The sequence below is a fragment of the Diorhabda sublineata genome, chromosome 4, assembly GCF_026230105.1.
Source record: "Diorhabda sublineata isolate icDioSubl1.1 chromosome 4, icDioSubl1.1, whole genome shotgun sequence".
In the NCBI taxonomy this organism is placed as follows: Eukaryota; Metazoa; Arthropoda; class Insecta; order Coleoptera; family Chrysomelidae; genus Diorhabda; species Diorhabda sublineata.
In genome coordinates this window covers 18,815,437-18,838,722 of record NC_079477.1, presented here as the reverse complement: position 1 = coordinate 18,838,722, position 23,286 = coordinate 18,815,437, and the positions used below count along the sequence as shown (strand labels likewise).

At 31.0% G+C, this 23,286-nt stretch overlaps 3 protein-coding genes across 3 annotated transcripts; 1 reads left to right on the top strand and 2 right to left on the bottom strand.

Moving 5' to 3' along the window:
* Positions 1–2,975: 2,975 nt before the first annotated feature.
* LOC130442526 (proliferating cell nuclear antigen) lies at positions 2,976–9,234 on the bottom strand. Its single transcript, XM_056776692.1, has 2 exons — positions 8,673–9,234; positions 2,976–3,662 (listed from the first exon to the last, which is right to left on the bottom strand). Exons 1-2 carry the CDS (start codon positions 8,891–8,893, stop codon positions 3,101–3,103), a joined length of 783 nt encoding a protein of 260 aa, XP_056632670.1. The 5' UTR covers positions 8,894–9,234; the 3' UTR covers positions 2,976–3,100.
* Positions 9,235–9,688: 454 nt separating this feature from the next.
* LOC130442525 (exosome complex component RRP41) lies at positions 9,689–11,409 on the top strand. The gene is made up of 2 exons (XM_056776691.1): positions 9,689–9,943; positions 10,003–11,409. Exons 1-2 carry the CDS (start codon positions 9,770–9,772, stop codon positions 10,585–10,587), a joined length of 759 nt encoding a protein of 252 aa, XP_056632669.1. The 5' UTR covers positions 9,689–9,769; the 3' UTR covers positions 10,588–11,409.
* Positions 11,410–13,332: 1,923 nt separating this feature from the next.
* Positions 13,333–21,629, bottom strand: LOC130442524 (trifunctional enzyme subunit beta, mitochondrial). The gene is made up of 8 exons (XM_056776690.1): positions 21,366–21,629; positions 21,122–21,290; positions 19,185–19,372; positions 17,374–17,617; positions 17,059–17,308; positions 15,724–15,939; positions 15,373–15,612; positions 13,333–13,594 (listed from the first exon to the last, which is right to left on the bottom strand). The coding sequence occupies exons 1-8, from the start codon at positions 21,430–21,432 to the stop codon at positions 13,547–13,549; spliced, it is 1,422 nt and encodes a 473-aa protein (XP_056632668.1). The 5' UTR covers positions 21,433–21,629; the 3' UTR covers positions 13,333–13,546.
* Between the last annotated feature and the right edge of the window lie 1,657 nt (positions 21,630–23,286).

Genomic DNA, 23,286 nt, shown 5'->3' with positions numbered 1-23,286 from the left:
GGTGAAATTTTATTCCCCAATTACACCCTTTAAATAGGTAAGCTGATTTTTTTCATTAATTCACAAATTTTCCCATCGACCCTTATCGATATCCGCGATGACGGGAAAATATTTTTGTTTTTTTTTTAAATAATTACTTATTTTTTCATACTTTCGGCCAAATAAATCGACGCTTACCGAGTGCATTTTGTTCCTTTAATTAATAGCTGTCGATTTGTATAAAAATTTTGCAATTACACTATCACGGGTGTTTAGACTTCCTTGCATACATACATACTGTCTTTATATGAGGAATCAATTTTAAAGGAAAGCATGTATCAGCGCGTGTTGACTGAATATTAGAATTGAGATTTGCAAACTGACTTGAATTTAGACTTTCAGAGTCAGGCCACTGAACTTCCTGAATGTTGATTACAAAACTTATTAAACTATTATTATTCACTATTCTTTTCATACTACTACTAATGTGAAATTAAATAGAAATAAAACGAATAGCATGATGATAGCAAAATAAAATATATAAAAGTCAAATACAGGGAAAACAAATTGATCAAGTCCAATCTAGGTGCAATAATAGAAAGTAATAGCAAACTAGAGAAGGGAATAAAAGAAAAGCTTAGAACGTTTGTAAATTATTTAATGCGAGTACTAAAGTACTAAAAACATAAAATTAAAAATTGTGAAAAAAGTAGTGATGTTTACCATGCTTTACAACTGTGAGACATGGACATTAAAATAAAATCAAGAGGAACATATCAATGCAATGGAAAATGAGATTCGTCAGAAAAAAAGAAAGTAAAACCAAAAGGATAGAATGAGAAATGTAACATGAAGAAATATTACAGATAAAACTAGTTGCAGATAATATAAAGTACAATTGAGATGGTTTTGACACATGTAGGATGCCCGAAAAAACAATACGAAAAAAAAACATTCAAATCAAAATTAGCAAGTGAAAATTATAGAGGAAGATAAGATTGAAAATGTAAAAGAAGCTGTTGAGATAAAAGGGATAAAATGGGAAGGAATGGGAGAGCGAACAAAAGATAGAAAGTCATGGAGAAAACAGTATTTGTGACAATTAAACGTCATACACCCCATGGGAGTTTAGAATTACATAAAAGAAAGTTCAATCTCACATTGTTCAGATTGTTATTAGTTTTTGATGTGATCGTTTTATTTTAAAGATTAATTTAAGATATAGGCGAATGAAACCTGTAAAGATTAGTAATATGCTGATGATGAGATATTAACCTCAAATTCTAAGAATAAAATCTAATGCAAATAAATACCTGTTTCTCAGAAAATATCAAAACAACGTAAGAGAAAATGATGACAAAAAAATACAAATAATGGAAATTGAATAACTAAGAAAAATAAAGAGAAAACCTAAATAGGAAAGATAAAAACAAAGACATCAGCTAAAGACATTCATATTGGAGAAACCAAAAAATTTCGCTGCTGCCATAATAAACTGATAGATTACAACAAAAATTCAAAAAATTGATGGTTGTGCTATGGGAGCTTGCATATCAAATGTTAATGCACAATTAGTAATAGAAGATCTTGAGGAAACTGTCTTCAGCAAACTTGATATAAAGTACAACCATCAATTTGTTTATATATTTCATTTTCATATTTGAAATATGTTGTTGTAAGTGTAAGCTTTTCTAAAATCATAAATTTTAAGGTATTTCCGTATATCCTTCAACTTTGTACAATTTTTTTATCAATATATTTTTCACAATATTGTAATTTGAATATTTGTATATAATGAAAACTACATATAACCAAATAAATATATTCCTAAGGAATTTTTATATTTTTAATTTTTTCTTTGAAATTTCAGTATTTGGAAAAGACTAATAGGTCATCAATACGATAAAAAAAATAGAACTGCATTAACCAACCATGAAATATTAAAAAAACATAAATTCAATTAAAAAGATTCACACGAAGAAGAATACACGAAAAAGAGAAGTTTTAGAAATGGTTCACATTCATAAGAATGAAAAACCTATAGATGTTAAAAAAGACCTAAATAATTAAAATAAAATTTATAGCTCTATTTTGTAAATTAGGATAGGATAAGGAGGATTTTTGTATGGAGGGGAGTTTGTTGGAGTAGGCACTGGTATAGGAATAGCTCCTCTGCAGGGCTGTGGTTGTGGTGATTGCATGGGGTTGTGTTTGCCTATTTCTGAAGGGAGATTTTGGCCAGAAGAAAACGCTTGTAAGCAAAAGCGGCTCTTCTCGGTTTGGGTTTTCTTCTTTTATTTTTGAGAGATTTTATTTATTTATTTTTTTTATTTGTGAAGAAATTGCTTTTTGGTTTTGTTAAAATTTTGTTTTTTATTCTAATTTTAAATTTAAAAGGGGGTGGGCGGGCATTATTCCCCATCGTCAGCCATTTGGCTGGAGAACTGGTTCACCAGATTGCAGGGAAACTGCAGAAAACCTGCAGCACCGACGATCGACGAAGATATTTTTGAGATGTAAAAGCTAAAGAAAAATTCATCTTTCTTGTTAAAACAGGTTCCTATTTTCATTTTATTTTTATTTTAATATTCATGATAAGCAAATTGTCTGTATCAAATAAAATTTTAATAAAGACTTAAAGTAGTAGAAACCTCAATTTTTATCTGACTGAAACTGGAATAAAAAATTAATATCAAGTGCTAGAGGCATCTACAGATTTTTTTACAACATGTATTGATAAAGTAACCTTAAGGGTGTGTATTTGGAGTCTTTGATCTAGATGTCAGCTATTTATTCAATTGAGTCATCTAGTAATATTTGGCAACAAGAATATATAAATTACAAACAAAATAATTTGGAATAAGAAGAGTGAAATATGTGAAAATATAAACTTAAAAAATTAAACAGAATGAAGCCATAGTGTATCAAATGTTATTAACCATGAAATACCGTTGGGAATAATAGATGATTTTATTTGTGGAATACTGAAACAAACATTATTAAAAACAACTAATCTATTGTTAAATACACTTGACAATTCATCTTTATAAATGTTAATCTGACAGGTGTATAGTACTTACATCAAAAGGCACTTATAATTAATGTGTGAGATCAATTAAAATTAATTTTCATCTTCCTCAATTTTAGGAGCCAAATAGTACCTTAAATGACCCAATTCTGGTATTTGGTATTCTACAACGAGAGGTACATTATCTGACATGGAAAGTTGAACAACATTGGAAAGTGGTGTTGCCTTTGTAAAAGAGTTCAAATATTGACAAGCAAAAGTAAGGGTAACAGGTTCTTGCATTTCTATAGCAACAGATTCTTCCTCTTTCTCAAAGTTACTTGTCTGGGCAATTTTAACATTAGCACTTCCAATATCTCCAGATGTTGAAAATTTGACTCCTTCTTTTGTACAAGATATGACAATAGATTCTCCAAATTGTGAAAGGTCTTTCACAATTCGTGCAAACTCACCAGCAGGCATTCTTATTACACAAGAAAAATCAGTTTCTGGAATGCCTAGATGTTCCTGATCGAGATTCATTAATTTCATTTCATAATCAGATATTTTTTCTCGTTTTTTGGATTCAAACATGAAGGTCACTGTATCTGCATCATCTTGAGCTTTGATGGTTACAGTATCATCATTACTGGAGCATTTGAAGATTTTTGACATACTACAAATAAAAAGCAATTAGATGAAATGATCAAGTCCCACCTAATCAATCAAGCTCATAACATGCATCATAAGTACTTAGTGTTATGTTCTTAATAAGGCTTAAAAATTGGATTGATCTACAATAATTAGTTTACATTTTATATATAAAATCAATTTCATATTAATAATACAGGGTGAGTCGGGAGGAGCGTACCAAACTCTAGGAGTGTATTATACACGTGAAAATAATGCAAAGATACTCATATGTTCTTATCCGATTTTCATTTGTTTTCAAGTTATGGAGTAATTGAAAATGCTCATCTAGCTTTCCACTTGATATCTGAATTTTAACATTATCAAAGTATGCCATGTTCGAGGCTCAAAGGCATTTGATAATTCTAACGTTTTTATGAACTGTCAGTGTACAGTGAACAGTAACTGAACGTTTAATTTCGAATTTATGTGATTGTTAGTGTTGCAAAATGCCAGATACTTATTCAAATTTAGAATATGCAAATATGGTGTTTGTTTATGGTTTCTGTAATGGAAATGCTACAGCTGCTACTGTTTTCCACATCAAAGATATCCTGATAAAAACGTTTTTATTAGAGTTTTGAACAAATTGTGCGAGACTGGTAAGCTTTCCAGTGCTAACATATGATCTGAATGCGCTACTCGACAAGGTTTGGTAGAAGTAAAAAATATCCTGCATCTAGTAGAAGAAGATGCAACTACTAGCTCACGAAGAATTGTCACTCAATTGGGATTTCCACAAAAAAGGGGTGATAAACAAACTCCACAAACAAGGCTTATATACTTATCACGTACAGAGAGTGCAGCACCTACAACCAGAGGATTACGCTAACTAAATGCAGTTTTGTCGGTGGATAAATAATAATCATAGTGTTGTATCGAGTATACTCTTTACAGATGAAGGCGCATTAATAATACTCCTAACTATCATGTATGGTCGAACGAAACTCCCCACGCAACAGTAAAAAACAATTTTCCACATCGGTTTTCTGTAAACGTGTGGTGTGGTATGGTTGACAGTTATTTAATTGGCCCTTTCATTTTGGAGAATCGTCTCACAGGAGACAACTACCTAATTTTTTACAAAAAAAAAAAAGAAATGAAAATTGGAAAAGCAATAAACGCTCTTCGTAGATGAAGCAGAAAAAGTCAATGGTGGTATTTTTGAACATTTATTGAAAGAACGCTATGATTAAGAAATTATTTATGTGATAATTTGTTTATTTGTTAATATGCTATAACTTCAAAATAAATGAAAATCGGATAAGAACATATAAGTTTTTTTACATTATTTTCACGTGTATAATACACTCCTAGAGTTTGGTGCGCTCCTTCCTACTCACACTGTATATAAGAAATTACAGACAATTTGAAAATCCAATTCAATTTCTAGTAATCTTACTTTTGTGATATAACTGATAAATATCAAATATTCATGTTTTTATTTATTACTCAAAAAATGATTCAATTTTTGAAAACTTTATATTACAGGGCAAAGTTGACTGTTCATCAGTGGCGGATTTGTAGATTTGCGGCCCGGCCCGTAGGCTATTCAATTTTTGCCGCCTCTAAATTTTGATATCTTAGTCCACAATTATATCAATTTTCTATCAATAAAATTCCAATTTTATAATTTGTGCTCCATTACATCAACTTTTCCCATATAGTTATTATTATTGAGAACTATGGTACCGTGTTAGATCCTTGATTATTTTTACAGCAAAGAATTATCAAAAAACATTATTTTAAGTAAAAAATATCTCAATCATATACCACTTTTAAAGTTAGGTAAGGTATGTCTTAAAACTATACAATTCTTACATAATATGAATTAAGCTTATGTAAAAAACATACATTTGGCGAACGTTGATTAACATTTATTATTACACTCACAGTTTAAAAACAATACAATAAATATATCTTTTCTTAATTATTTGTTAGCATTATAATTTAAGTTAAATTATAAAAGCATTACAATACTTTTTTGCGAGACTTCCAATTTGCAAAATCATTTATTATATCGTCGAACGAAATCTTGTCCATTAGCTCTGACTCTATGCACAAGGAGGTAAAGCGTTCAACTCTTCTTGACTTAAAGTCGATCGTAGGTAGTTCTTTACTCTCTTCAAGCAAGAGAAGTTTCTTTCACCTGAACAATTTGCCGCTGGTGTACAAAGAGTCATACCAAGTGCTATATCCAAGTTTGGATAAATGTTTCTTAGATTCTGTTCTCACAGGAATGAAAATAGACTTATAAATGATCCAGAAATTGGTTTTATTGAAATTCTTTCAGACGAAAGGTAGCTTTGAAAGTGTAGTAATTCCTGAACTAAGTCTGTTTCTAAATCATTAGGATACATTTTTTGTAAAAAACTGGTTTTTTAACACTTTTTCCTTTTCCGATTTCAGTCATTAATTTTTGCCAGCGTTCACAAAAAAAAAGTAGATTTCCTGTAGCAACATGAAAAAGCGACACGCTTCTGTAGACGATTCAGCAGCCACAGATGCCATTAAATTCAAAGAATGGGCAGAACATGGCACAAAAAAAGCGAAAGGGGCTTGGTCACGAATTATTGCTTGCAAGCCATTGTACATGCAAGACATATTCATATGATTGTCCTCGGCAGTCTTCAATATTTATACCCAGTGTTTCGAGTTCGGAAGTAATGGCAGAAAACATTTCTTCAGCTTTATGTCCCACTTACGGCAAAAACGTAAGAAATCTTTCACAGGGTTTACCTGAGTCTAAAACGTATCTAATGACAAGCATAAGTTGGTCTATATGGGGCTATATCTGGTATTGAATCAATAATGAGGGAGAAATATTTCACCTTTTTTATCTCATCTCTAATCTGTTTCAAGACTTTATCACCCATTAAGAGAATGAAGTCATCGCAAATGGTCTTTGATAAGTAACTGGTACTTCCTGATCCTTGATTGCCAAATCATTCAATATGACGAGCTAAAAAAGGATCAAATTCTGCTAATAGTTCTAAAATCATACAATAATTTCCATTATGTGGATCTCCAAACTTTTCATTTTTTCCTCTAAAAGAAAGACCCCTTGAACACAGTCACTTCACAACGACTACATCTCTCATCAGAACATTTCTCCAGTAAGTAAATTCTTCATCAATCTGGACCTGCAGTAGATTATCGAGTTGGTCATCAATTTTATTCCTATCTCTCAAACTAAGGATACTAGATTTATAACATACAGAATTTTCATGTTGAGCTACTCGATGTTCTGCATTTTTCCAGTCATTGAATCCTCTGTTCTCAAAATGAGTACTACACTTTAATGGACCAAATGCCAAACAGGGTCCACAATACACAGATTTTTTACTTTCAGAATAAGCTAGCCAATTTCTGTCTTTCACTTCATTATTTCTCATTTTTCTTTGGAAAATACTAACTGGCAGAAAACGACGCTGATCAGAAAATATTATTTCACTTTTAGAGATGTCACAATATTTGTCTTGATCAAAACCGTACCTTGCAATAACTTCTCGCAGGTTATCGTTAAATCTTTGTTTAGACTTGTGGTTGATTGTATTTCCACGTTACTTGTACATGACGTCTGATTCTGATACATATCTTCAATTGTGAGGCTTATAGAAGATTCCTCTTTTGCCTCTCTATCAAAAACATGAAGATCTGTTTTTTCAAAATTAGAATGTTGAATGGGCAACGGTTGTCACATCTTCTTTAGATTGTGTTGTATCAAAAGATATGTTTGAACCTTTGGGGCTCAAAACACTGCTTTTACTTTCAGTTTTAAAAAAATTGTAAATTTTACTGCCTGTCATGGATGATTTCTTTTTGCTCTTATCTTTTAATTTTTGCTCTTTTCTTGTACACAGCTCCACTAAGTTGCTTTCATTCATCACTTATTCTAACAATTTTTGATTGAAAAACTGAAACAAAACAATATTAAATTAAAAGTTTTACAGATTTGCTTATCAAGTTCAATAAATTTTTTTGTTACGAATGAATCATCATAATCAATAGAATTATTTATTCAATATAAATTTTTATTGTACTCACCAGAAATGTTATAGTATAAAATTATTCACACAATCCACGAAACACTTCAAGAAATTATAGTACACAACTAGAAATATGGGTTCCCTCAAATATTAACATTAATATAGTGTTACAAATTGCAGGGCGCAAACATCAAAAGTGACTTTTCTCCTGATTTTGAACTAAATAGAAGACGTGAATTCCTCGTTGGTATAGCCACACTATATCTGTCTCACTTACTCTCGAACCCAATGCCTCGATGCAACGTATGTATACATCAGGAGCCCACTTCGGCTCACGTGACACGTAGTAACCCTATAGAGCTGCACTTGTGCTATCCATTCAGCCAGACACTCTTACCGAAAATTGAATTGGGTAAGCAGATCTCACAATTATTAGGTACATGGAGAAAACATTATAGCAGTTATCAGTGAAGAATATATGTAAAAATTACTAAATTTCAATTATAATATCGAATCACTATTGCAATATTGTAAAAGTTCATAATCATTAATGTATAATTAGTAAAGCGTTTAGGAATTGTTCATGCAGAGATGTTGAAATTTATTAATTAACACTGTATATAAGAATATTTCGATTTTTGTTAAATATTTTAATTTCTCTCCAATTTTCGAAATACGTATTGTGTGTGTATAATTTTTTTTTAAATTTGTAAACCGAAATAAAAAATTTATGAACTAAATTTGCCGCCCTAGGCTCCAGCCTACTCAGCCTGCTGGTAAATCCGCCACTGCTGTTGATACATTTATATAGTACAAATGGTTACATAAGTGGAACAAAGAATAGTGACAATTCAAAACATCAACAAATTTATACAATTTGCATCCAAATTCTTACAAGTTCTTGGAAAAAAACTAGACAGAAACAATTATGTTTAGACAAAAGGAAACTCTAAAATTCAGCACTTATGAACATTTTCAGAATACTTTCTTAACAAAAAGTCTCTTACCTTCCCAAATTCATTCCCATTGTAATGTTACGATCACATCTATATTTATCAAATCCATCAGATTTTAAAGTTAAGGAAACAAGAGAAACGTGAGAGTTATCCATAGCTTGGAGTTGAATACCGGATTCAGAACAATCGAAGGAGGCTTCATTCAGAAGATCTTTAATAGCATCTAACACCTTTTTAAAAGTAGCACTTTCCACTAAACGTGCCTCAAACATTTTGATATTATTTTAATATATTAAAATTTTTATAACAAACTTAACCACCCGCTCAAATGGGTTATCGAAGCAAGTAAATGACAGAATAGAAAAGTTTAGCGCCAAATTATTGACAGTGACAACTAGAATATGAAACCAAAAGCTATATTCGCGAGTCAAAATCCGAATTAGTTTAGTTACCGCATTTTCAAAATTGTCGTTCAGGAGGAGGTGAAGTTGTCGACAATTTTGCATGCGATCGGTCTCTAAACCGAAATTGACCCTCGAACAAAGCTAAAGTATTCTTGTTGGAACCAGCACAATTGTAGCTCTTTTCAGATAATGTATTACATAGACTTCTCTCGATTCTCGATTAGGATCGGAAATTAACCAGGCAGACAGAATGCTTCATTTGTCTATTTTTTTAAACTTTCAAATTTACTTATTCTTCTTAAATGGCCGTCTACTATTAATTTTCATAATTAGGGTCATAGGTTTACGAAGTTAATAGGTTTTATACTTTTTGGCTTTTTAGCATAAAAATAGAATCTTTAAACTTTACAGCAAAATTGGTGTGAGGGTATATTATTAACTAATGCTCAATAACAATTATTAAACAATCTTGAATCCATTACACAACTAAATATATATCATGGAAGGATTATTGCGCAAAAAGTATTTAAGATCAAAAGTTTTTGTAGATCATGTTTTGATATTGAAATTTCCACTGAAAATTCAACGCGACGTTCGGAAACTGTGATCTAAATCTCATTCTGTGCTGGGATCCGCAATCGTCTGATCAGTAACCTACCCATAGTTCAACCACATCGACTCATATGAAGTTTCCCATGTATAACAACATAACCTTAATTCTAAAATTCATAATAAAACATAGAAATGAGCAGAAACAAAGAATTACTTTCGAAAATTGGTCTGCGTTTAGATGGCCGACGAGCTAATGAACTTAGAAGAATACGTTGTAAGTTAGGAGTATTTACAAAACCCGACGGAAGTGCTTACATTGAACAAGGTTTAACGAAAGTGTTAGCTGCTGTGTATGGACCTCATGAAGTAAGATGCTACAAAAAAATATGTATTTACTAATTTAGTTATACACATCAACGTTTTAGGTGAAAGGTGGAAGGTCTAAAGCACAACATGATAATGCTGTTATAAATTGTCAATTCAGTATGGCTGTATTTTCTACAACAGATCGTAAAAAAAGACCTAGAGGAGATAGGAAATCAACAGAATTATCTATGCATTTGCAACAAACATTGGAAGCTGCCATAAAAAGTGAATTGTATCCTTTTTGTCAGATAGATGTATATGTAGAGGTTCTTCATGCAGATGGGGGGATATACCCAGCATGTGTAAATGCTGCTACCTTAGCTTTAATAGATGCTGGGATTCCACTGAAGGAGTATGTATGTGCCTGCACAGCAAGTCTAGCAAATAATGATGTACCTATGCTGGACATCTCTCATCAAGAAGAAATAATGGGTGGGCCAACATTAACAGTAGCAGCACTTCCAATGTCTGGAAAAATAGTTCTAATGGAGATGTCTCAGAGGTTCCATTTAGATCATTTTGATAAAGTTTTAAGTAAAGCATTACAAGGTTGTAAAGATATCAAAGATATTTTAGATGCTGCAGTTAAACTACATATAAGAGACATGGGGAGTTCTACTGGATGGGCAAGTACTAATCAATGAGGATTAACTTTTATCAAATATAAAAAAATGATAAATTTTCTTCTGGAAAAAAAATTTATTGTGATTTAAAAGTGAGCAGATATTGTCATTAGTAACACCAAATATTAATAAGACAATTAATTATTCAATATTTATATTTAAAAAAAAATAATTCAGTTACTTATATAATTTCATCTTTTTGACAATGAAATATAGATATATTTGTACGTAAGGACAATCCGATATATTAATGCACTTTTCTCTATGACACGATGTGGCAGACAACCAGTTTATACATGGTGGTTATGTATAAGAGAAAGAGGAGCTTAAAGTGACTTTTCTTGTGTTGTTCAATGTTAGAGCTAATTGCCTCCATAATTATCTGAATGGGATTATTGATTGAACATTATTTAATAGATTTGTTTAACCAAATCAATTTTTTTAATACTTACTATAAGTTAACCTATAGCTAAATATTAAGACTATTAACGTTTTTGCCAAACTATAGTTATTTCAAGTGGAAACTATATACAATATATTGTTTTTTCAAATATAAAATTATATATGTGTTTCTATTTAATTTCGACTCCTCCCCTACTTAAGTGAGATGTGATTGGACCTGCCTCACCTTTTGATAAGATTTATGTTAGTTGTTTGAGGACTAATTTTTTTCATAAATCTGGTAAACAATAAAAGGTTTAGGTACAGGATAATGAAATTATCTTGATTTAATAAAATTAACAGCAAAAAATAAATTGAAGCATTACCAGAGTTGTTAAAGTACTAAGAAAGAGTACTCCCAGTAACCAGTACTAATAGCCTTAAAAATGATTTTTTCCCTAGTAATAAGTACTTTCAAAAAGTACTTGGAGTAATAAGTAATTTTACTTCAAATTAAAAATTCAAGTACCCAGTTCTAAGTAACTATTCATTGAAGTACTTATGTATATATATATATATATATATATATATATATATATATATATATATATATATATATATATATATTTACTCTAATATAGGTACTTATAGTACTTTGAATTCATTCATTTACGTCAAGTAGTGTTAAAAGTACTTAAAGTATATAATATAAGTACCTATATTAGAGTAAATAAATGTACTCCAAGTACTGTAACACTACTTCCAGTACATATATTACTTAAAGTGAATAATGACACACATGGAAGAAACTTGGGATATTAAAGAAAAGCTAAAAAGGAATTTTTGGCGACCCTTTGATCCGACTTTAAAACAAAAATATGATAAATTCCATGTTTTTACTGCATAGCATAATACAGTGAAGTACACGAGTATTACCATCTTTAATCACAAAAATCTATAATTTATAGTCTATAAATATTACGTACTTTTTTCTGTGTTATGTTTTTAATTTAAAACTTGCTTCTATAGCTAGGTATATAAACTACTTAGAAATGAATGTGCTATACTGTATATTCAACCTAAACAAAATTACTGTGAATAAACCGTTTAGAGACTGGGGGATGGCTTAGGCAATGAAGGACAATAATTATAGGTTCATAGGCGATTAATTTCCGAAAGTCCATACCAGACCCGTTATAAATTCGCACTCCTATTTTTCGGAAATTTATTGCCCGCTAAGCTATTATTGTACTCAGGGAACTGATAATTGTAAACTAAAACCAACCACTGACTACTTGTTCAAAGTACTGGAAGTAGATCAAATTACTTAGAGTAAATAAATTACTTTCAGTATATTATAAATACTTTTAGTTCCAACAAACAGCAGTATCCAGTAAATTTTGTGTGGGTAAAATACTGAGAGTACAAGTATTCAGTACTGCAAATATCTCAACTCTGAGTATTACTTATTTTAATTGTTTACTTCATCCAAGTACATTCAAATTTTTGAACCCTTCATTTAATTACCTTCTGTCTTGATGCATTCGTCAACTACTTTGTGTGTATCCATCAATAGTTTTTCTAATGTCATTCAAATGTTATCCATGGGTATTGACAAATTATAAGGCTTGCTGGAGCATTAAGAATATGTCATGTTTTCATATTTTTCTTGCAATTTTATTTTGCATAGCCTATCCGATACTGGTTCAAAATCTATAATCCACTCTTTAAAAACGGTGCTTATCATAAATCCCGTTCCCAATTACCTGTTTTGACCTGCACTGCTAAAAACAGGTGTATTCATCTACCATTATTTGGTCCGTATTTTTTTGTTTTGTTTCCTTAACTGCCATAACATCAATTTGATATTTTTTCATCATTTTTATCAGATTTTTTAGAGCCCCCTCTTCATATGTACATCTGATATTTCATGTTCCTATCTTTATTTTTTTCTTCAATTTTTCCTCTTTTATTTCTTTAATTTGTACTTTTCCTGGATGTTACCCTTATTATCAGTCCCTTCATCCATAGTATTAAATTTTTCCTCTTTTTACAAATATTTTGCCTCCATTAATATATCCTGGCATTTCGTCTTTTGTGGTACGATTATTATATCATCTTTCATGTTCATTTTTGTTTTTTAATATCTTTATTTTATCTCTTTTTCCATCGCACGTTTTAGTTCCTTACTATTTTCTGATTGTGATTTCCAAAATTCCCCTGACTACTAGAAAGGACAAGAGAGAATCAGAGTGGCAATTAAATCTATAAAAATTAATAAATGGTAGTCAATCATTTTAATCTAGACTGCAGTTTTGCATTGATGTTTGTTACAGTTAGGGTTATACTTTTGATAACTTGCCTATAGCGATTAAACTAAATGAGTCAACAAAAATATCGTTTTTAATTGAAACAATTATTCACTTTGATTTCTTACACGAGTAGTATAAATATATAATTAATATATTCTTATGCATCTAAAAATATATAACAAATAACCTATTGTATAGATAACTAATATTATATAAAAATATGAACGCCCTTTTTCTATATATTATTTAAATAGAAGTAAGTTGTTTATAATCCAGTGTTGTCGAAATTAGTTGGGATTTGCATCTGGATGTCTTTCTAATATCATGGCTACTCCCTAAAAAAATATAAAATTATACAAACTGTTCACATAAAACTCTTTTGTTTAGATAGTGCTGTACATAATACCAAATTCATAAACGAGGGCTGATCCCTTTATTAAGCCACTGACCAACTTACAAGCATTTCTATTGAGTCTCAAAAAAAATGTTGAAATTCTGCAAACCACTATTTTACAGCATATGACTTTAACATCCTAAGAAAAATGTTTTAAACACAAATATTCTTCAAGTTTCAAAAACTGCAGATAATCGATGGGGATCGAATCTGGAGATTATGGTGGATGCTCACCTAATTGGAAGCATGAAGGTGTTAAATTAAAATGGTTCGATTTGAAAATAAGCTGTCCTACCCTATTAGAAAATTGATGTAGAGTCTCATCTTATTATATATGAAGTTGCGGCGAAAAAAATTTGAATATGCAATGACCACAAATCTGAAAAACAAACAAACATCGGAGGATATCGAGATGGAGTGGACAGAGATTGAGAAAACAATGAAGGATATGACACAGTAAGAACTAGGAAGATCGGAGAAGTAGGGTTATAAAAATAATGGTTTGCTGAAGCCTGCAAATGGGCATTAGAAGGAAGAAATCAAGCAAGACAGAGAATGTTGAAAGACCCAAAGGACGAATTAAACAGAAAGAAAGCAAAGACTATATAGAAAGAGGAAATGAATGCATCTGGAATACAAACTGAGAAAACTAAACATTATATAAACAAAGATATAAGAAATTTTTATCAAGTGACAAAAAGAAATAAGATACCAAACACGATCGGACTGAAATATTACAGAATCAAAGACAGCTCACTCATAAGGAGAATAGAATAAAAACTAGAGGGAGGAGGGAGCAAGGAAGACAAGTTTGAAGAAGAGAAGACAATTAATGAACCAGTCTTGGTAGAGGAAATACCATCGAAAGCAGAAGTAGAGGAAGTAATAAATAATATGAAGAATGGTGAAATTGCCGGTAGGAATGGGATTCCAATAGAGGTTTTAAAGTATAGTGGCGAACCCTTGAAGGAGCTAATATTTAATTTGATTATAACATACAAACCAAATGGGATAAGGCAATAATTTTATAATTTACCCAGTATATAAAAAGGGGAATAAGACAGAAAGCGTGGATTATAAGGGTGTCGGCCAACTAGTGATTAAATGTTCATTCTGAAAGCAAGTTAGAACAATAAATAGGACCAAGGATTAAACCTTTGTGGATTTCAAGCAAGTGTGTGATTCAATAAGCAGAAAACATTTGTTCTAGGCGCTAGCAACTATCAGAATACTTGAGAAAATTTTACATTTGGTAAAAAGGAATAACAGCAATAATGAAGTTGTTGAAGGAAGCCTCTCGGAAAATATTAAAATAAAAAGAGGTTTAAAGCAAGCGACCCACAACCAATAGTGTTCTTCAAACTTTTACTAATAATTATCCTGAAAAATAGTAGCATCAAAACTCAGAAGATGATTAACAACAACAAAACACAAATCCTTTCCTATGAAGATGATGTAGAACTTCATTAGAATGGAAAAGAATCTACTTATACTACTGAAAAGAAAGAAAAATGAAATGGACTACACATAAATAAACAAAAGATCAAATATATCCTTAAATAAAATCTGCATCAGAGGTAGTGGAGACACCTTTGGTTTTTATTTACCACATAATGTTTTAGAAACATTCCTCTTAATTGTGTGTATCTGGAAAGTCTTTGGTCTATTTTGAAGGTAAAGCTTGATTATAGATTAACTATTCTAAATATCATTACTTACTTGTCCTCCAGCTGCACATGCAGCGACTAAACCAAAATGCCCATCCTCTCTGACTAATCTATTAGCAGTGTGCATTGCTAATCTAACACCTGTAGCAGCAAAAGGGTGTCCAATTGATAGAGATCCTCCCCAATTATTAAATTTGTTAATATCCGGAGCTCCAACTTTAGATTTTCTGTTCATGAAATTTTGGGCAAACCAATCACTGTCCAATGCTTTTAAATTGGCTAAAATTTGGCCCTAGTTGAACAGTAAAATTAATGAAAAAACAAAAAATTAAAAAGTTTTCAATCAAAAAATTTCCTAATAATTTAGAACTAAAAAACTTTTGAATAATAATAAGTAACTTACTGCAAATGCTTCATGGAATTCCCATACATCAATTTCTTTAGGTGTCAAACCTGCTTTTTCCAATATTTGTGGTGTACCATAAGCAGGACCAAGGAGGAGCTGATCAATAGGGTCTTGAGAAACATACAAAAAGTTCCTTAAATAGGCTTTTGGTTTCAGACCCAATTCTTTTGCTTTTGATTCAGTCGTTATTATACAAGCAGAAGCACCATCAGTCTAAAAAAAATTGAAGCATATTTTCAAATAGTCTTTTCAATGCAAGGCCCTTTCTTATATTCTGATATTGACCGTGAAGCCGGTCCTGTTCTAATATGTTATAGAAGCTAAACTTTGGCAGATATGCCGGGTACTTTTTTGTATTTTTGTATGTTCACCTTTTTTCGTAACTTTTTTTATAATGACAATTTCTAAGAAAGGCTTTTGTTTATTGTGCAATTGTCGATAGCTACATTTTATACAAACAATGGAAACACAAAAAACCAATGTCAAATATTGTTCTTTGTTGACTAATGAGTTGATTGCCACATTTACCTTGAGATGAAAGAGGGGATATTAAACTATGAAAGGAGTTATCTGGAGTACATTTATCTAAAAAAATTACAACATTCAAAAGATTCGCAGAGTGTATCACAAAAATCAAAGAAAAAAGAAGTAAAATGACAAACCTGCAATATTGCTCTTTACAAGCACTGCCTCAATGGATATCACGAAGAATAAAATACTTTTTTCATCCCATTTTTGATTTTATTTTTAATTTTTGTATTAAACAATAAAAAATACAAAAATTGTAAGGTGGTAATATATTTCCTCAATGCAATTAGATATACCAAAATTTTTGGGATAATAATCTCTCACCGTACCAAATGGCTTTATAATCAAAATTTTGATATTTTGAAACATGGAGGGATAATTTTCTCATTGAGATTTGATCAAATTAATATTATCAAACTATCAATTTTACTATCGTTATATAATATGATATATTCACATAAAATAAAACTATTAAATCACAAAACTTAATTTTTCACATTTTAAAAGAATAGTTTTAGTTCATCAAAAGTTTGAACTAAAGTTTATACACAAGGCATTAAAATGTTCTCATTTATTCAGTTAATTCTATTTGATATTCAGCAGCCAGATGATTTGAATTAATAAACAAATATACTTTCTTTTGAAAATCTGCTTATCAGGAAGATAAATCTCTGATTATACACATCATATTTAAACCTTCATAAGACTGCATTTTTTACAAACAATATAATTAATGTCATTAATTAAATAAGTGTGTTTTAGTATAGCTTGAGTTCAATTAATGGAAGCCCGAAAAAAACTTACTAAAAATGAAGCATTGGCTGCAGTTATAGTTCCATGTGGTTTGATAAAAGCTGGCTTAAGAGTAGCTAGTTTTTCGGGAGAAGAAACACGAATACCATTATCTTTTTCAACAGTTTTAGCAACTCCGGGAAGTTGGAATGGAATAATATCAGTTAGCCAACCTTTGTTTGCTGCTTCTTGAGCTTTTGTATGAGATCTTAATGCAAAATCATCCTGTTCTTTTCTGGTAGCACCAAAAGCAGCAGCTAGCCTGAAATGAATTAGTATAGTATAAAACATTGCATTGCCCGTTTTTTTTACTATCAGCTTACTTACCTATCAGCGGAATGTCCCATTGTTTCACCAGATGAAAATTCGGCGATTGACGGTAAATCTGGTACAAAATAATCTGGACGGATACTAGCCAACAAAGCAAGTTTTTTTTGCAATGTTTTTGCTTTATTAGCCGTTAGCAATAGGTTTCTCATTTTTCTGCTGTGTCTGATGGGAATGTCAGACATAAACTCAACTCCACCACATACTATGGTTTCATAAATTCCACTATTAATTAGGCCAATAGCTGAAAAGTTCACAAACATTTATGGTATGGAAAGTTTCTTATAGTCTATTTCCCAGTTTTTAGAAATACTCAATGAGGTATTAGATGTATACTTTTATTCCATAATAATTTTATATAACTATATATACATAATATAATACAAGGTTATTTATTTAGTTTTTCATAATTTATTAAACACAACTGTCACGATGATGTAACTTTGACTTTATTTATTCTACAATTATAGAAAACAATAATCAACCATTGTTCTAACAAAAATAGTTAACAGGAAAATATACATTATTAATCCTATTTAATTAGATGTTTGATTGGACCAGTTATTTCACGAAACCAGCTAACTTTCAAAACTTTTTAGAATTCCTCCAAAATTCTCTTCCAGTTTTGTTTGTGGTTTTGCCATTATAATAGAGATTGGAAATTTGGTTTATGCATAATGATGCACCACCTCATTTTAATACCAATATAAGAGACTTTTTACACCGCCAATATCCAAATAGGTGGATTGAACAAGGAAATAAATGCAATCAAAAATGATAATTTTCGGCAAAGAATAAATTGTATCTAAGAGAAGAAAATTATGACAATTTTTTAAACTGCCAATATCCAAATAGGTGGATTGGACAAGGAAATAAATGCAATCAAAAATGATAATTTTCGGCTAAGAATAAATTGTGTCTAAGAGAAGATATTATTTAATTATTACAACAACCGAACGGCAAATTGTCAAATTATTTGATGTATAAAATCATAGCTGAGTCTTGACTATTTTTAAATAATATTGTTAAAGACATGTCTGGTTAATGGACTTTTCCTTGAAAATTACGAAGTTTTATGGAAAATACAAGAATAAAAAAGTTTTAGAATTAAATTATCCATGGTATAGAAATTAAATTGTTCAAATCAATTGATATGAACAAACTTCTGTGAAATTTTAAGATTATGTCTCTCCTAATTCATCTCCCAGAAATATTTGATCATCTTTTTCTTATTATTACTTAAAACCCTTAACAATCTAGTGTATCAAATTTGGTATTAAGTTATAGTTAGAGAAATTAATTTTTTTTTTAATTATTGACCCAATTTTGAGGCCCTATAACTTCTCAGCGATGCAACTTGGTATAGAATTAAATTACTCCACATCGTCATATTTTGGGCTCCCCTATATGCTGCTGCTCTGTGTCGGATCTCTTATGCGGAAACACCCTATACTTAAAAGTATACAAGTCTATTAAAATAAGTATGTTCAAGGATTATCTATAAAACAGTATTAGGACGATTTTTAGTTTCCAATTCACCAAATTGTAGTTTTAGTGATTTTAAATTTTACAAAAACCTGAATACAATAAACACCTTTTACTATTGACATGATATTCAAACTTACAATGTAGAATTACAATTGACAGAAATTTTAGGAATAGGGGAGCAACATAATAATTTTTGTGGCATTGAATTCTCTAGCAAAAAAGTTTGATGACCTCTCACTGCTTGAATTATAGAATTTGAGAGACAGTAATACCTATCAATTTAGTAATTCATTATGTTAATATAATTTATAAACTATAAATACCTGATGTCATAGCCACATTTGAAGAAATGCAAGCCATTGTTACAGTATGTGCTGGAGTTTTATCACTATATCCAGCTGCAAGAGCTGCTTCTCTTGCAATGTTGGAGGTTCTCACTTCTTGCATAACAGTACCATAAATAACATAGTCAATAACGTCTTTCGATACTCCAGTCTTAGTAAGTATACCACTGTAATTACACACACTTTAAAAGGTATTCTGGAAAAGTTATCTTTTATGTTTTATAGCATTATTTATATCAACTATGTTAATAAAGTACACATGACAGAGTTTCTAATATTCCAAATATTACCAGAAAGGTGGGATTTTCAGTACATAGAAGAAAGGTGGTACCTGAGAGACTACTAATGTTGATGGCTAAGAAAATAGCAAAATTTTTGAAAAAAATTCAATTTTTAATAGAAACTTATATTTTTTTTTCTGTAAAGTAGTATAATTAATAAAACATAAGAATTTTCATTGATTTGAACAGAAAATTAACATAAATCTCTTAAACTGCCTCTAGATACACATTACAATATAAAAACCATAGAAACAATGAATTAATTGTATTTAGCAAAAAAACTGTCTTCTCATCAACTGCCAATTTTCATGTTTAAATGAATGTATGAATCAGATGGGAGTTTTGAGCATCGTGAGCCTGTACTTTCGACAAACATTCCTGGTCAATCCACAAACAGCTCTTGGGCATTTGGAACATGGTTTATGTATTTCATAGAGGAATTCTAGAATATGGATTTAGTTGTGGTATACACAGTATTTTTCTTATGTTATTCCTCACGTCAAGTGCTATGTTCCTCCACTAATTGATTTCCTTGTTTTATCGCAAGTGAAAATTTTTCTCTAACAGTATCATTGTTTTAAGAGGATTGGTAAAAAATAAATGAAAATGGAAATGCCAAAAATACAAAACAACACTGTTTTTCGTCCATTGTGTCCACTCCACCTTTATTGCCGTTGTAGTAAGCTATAGTTTCAGGCTTTTGTATTTTTGGATCACATTTTCTTACATTATTTGTAACTTTTTCATATCCGAGGCTTATTTAAGTCCTCCGAAAATAACAAATTCCAAATTAAAAGTGGCATGGCTTCTTTGCAAAGATTATTTAGAATTGGAATTTTCATTACAATATTAAGTTTTCTATTGAACTAAATTCTGTTCGGCACCATCTAAGCCTGTTTCTATCATACATGTAATTAGTAGGTTTCTTCATAACTATGCTAACTGTTCTCTTTCTGACATTCCAATTTTCAAATCCCTGTTCCCACTAGCAGCTTCCTCTTCCTCGTTTTCAAGATTTTGTCTATACCACTAGCTCCCTCTTGGGCTTCATAAAACCACTACATCACAGTTTGTTCAAAGTTTTCATCATTGAAACACACCCTTTTTGAAGGTCATTATATATAATATAGAAAAACACTAACAGAAAGGTAGCATCTGAAAAGCCAGGATATACTGATTTTAATTTCTATTGTCTGTTTAAGCAAAGACTCCCCTGGAAAACTATAACAAGAGACAATCTGCTGAATGTATCAACCTAAGTTAGGCGCTAGACTTAGCAGATATTGCGGGGTGCAGATTTTGTTGCACAGAGGACAAAATCTCTATCCATATTCTATTGAAGTGTGAACCACTATGGAATTCCAGAGCACCACACCTGGAAGTGTATGAAATAGAAGACGAAGATCTCTGGCAGCTACAGCCATCCCACATCCTCAACTTTCCAAAAGAAGTGGAATTAACATACATACATTATCTGACTAAATTCCATTAGAAATTCGAAAGTAGGGAATAATGAAGCTGTCCAATCACTTAAGAATTACATGGCATGACCTGTGTGTTTATTTATAAATAATTTACAAATCTTTGCAGTAGTTTGCCAGACGACACCTGTAATTACCTCATTATTATCATTACCTTAAAGCTTGTTTAGCCAATTCATGTGGCATTAATTTTGCATAATCAGTTCCAGATAATAAAAATGGGGTTCTAACACCATCAACTAAAACTATATTTTGACCATTTTTGGGAGTTAAAGTTTTTTTCTGGTTATTGTAGACTCCAAGTGAAAAAAATCGTGTAATATCTATAAACAAAATAGTGACAAGTTATTACTAAATACAAATATGAAATTCAATTGAAGCCTATAGGGTCGACTTACTTCTTTGTTGTTTAATTAATCCATATAATACTTGATTTTTAATATTATTTGCTGAGATTAAAGCCATTCTTACTAAAACATGTAAACAAACTTCCTAAAAATAACTTCAGCAGTTACTTCTACAGGAACGAACTATTGATGAATGTAAGACTTTGACCCCAATCCGAACTTTGAAATATATAAATCAAATTAGCATGAGCGAGGTCGGGTTTACCCACATAATACACCGTAAGGTATGTTCTGTGTGCTTACCGATCATAATCTGATTGTTCGGAAACTTATCAATTTAATGTCACTCATGACGTCATGGCTAACGTTCACGACGACTCTTGTCAAAAGGTGGGTCGAAGTGAGCTTGGAAGAATTAGCGGAATTTTTTAAACTTGAGCAACGCATATTGCAACCATGAGAATCTATCTCATTATTTAACGTGGTGTAAGATATAAGTATTTTTGAAGCATTCTTGTAACGCACCACCAAATATTTTACTATCGTCCCAGGAAATATTTGATTATACTTTAATGAAAATCAGTTAAGCACTCCACTAAAATATTCAATCACTTACAAATTATAACATAACCACTACAAGCTTTCGCTTTACTTTTTCTGTTTTACAATTCGTTAATATTTATCTCAACGCTCAAAAGGCCTTGTAATTCATTCCACTTGGGTTTACGATTATTATGCTCTGAACCAAGTTTAACGGTAAAGATCGTAGGCGTGAACGTAATTGTCGTGAGTGCTTAGTGGAATGCACCGTAAATAAGTGGTTTGTGGATAGAATTAAATCTGTATATTTTTTATCTATGGATAGGATCAAGGTGTGTTCTTCCTGAGGGATCATTTTCGACTCGTTCTACGCATCTCTCAGGAGCCAATGAGAATTCGCTCCTAAATTGGCGCGACGTTTTGGGAGCAAATTCTCATTGGCTTCTTCCCAGCTGGTGCGCAATAGCACACCTTGTAGTCTTTATATCATGGATAGGATCCTTTCTACTCTGCTAGGTAAATGAGGTCAGCCGACAGGTCCTTTCAATTTTTTTTGAGAACTTTAAAAATGAATAATTTCCATTATACAATTATCTATGATTAGTTTTCATGAGTGGCGTAATGAGAGGCTCGACGTTTTTATACTTTTTGGTATTTCAGTAGAAAAATAGCTTATTGCCAATAAATATTGTTACAAAATCTGTGTGAGTTGATAATTCGCTCAATAACTGTTATTAAACATCTGGAAGGATAGAATAAATATCAAGGAAAAATTAACATATGGAAAAATTTATGTCTCAAAAGTTTTTGTAGATCATGTTTTACATTTAAAATTTCCACCTAAAATTGAACAACACCTTCTGAAACTATGATCAAAGTCTCGTTCTGGTTTAGGGCTCAATCAGACGTTGCTAGCACACTATGTTCACATGGACCAAATTAAGTGCGGAGCGAAATGTGCGTCATATCTTATACAACCATTATTTCTTATTCACATTAGATGTATTGAAGATCATTTCTTCATTGTAGATGTTTTTTTTAATAATTTTGACGCATCCCATTCCAATTCCGCTATCCTGTGACCATAATATGTGCGTCAAAAACCTAAATTTAGTTAATTGGAAAACAACAAAATTAAAGAGAAGAGAAACTAGAAAACTATTGGAAGGAAAAAATAATAGATTCATTTTTCAAAATTATATTCATATAAAAATATGAATTTCACCTAAAAACTTACATTAATTGCATGGGTTATTCATATGATACTTATTATATTCTTCTAAAGTCAGATTTTTATTTGTAGATCAGCTCTGACTGCAATTGGTATTTTTATATGTTAGCACTCATTATTCATAACACAAATAATACACCAAATATCAAAATACAAATTGAACGCTGAACGATGTGACTCTCTCCGTTCCGCAATAGTTGT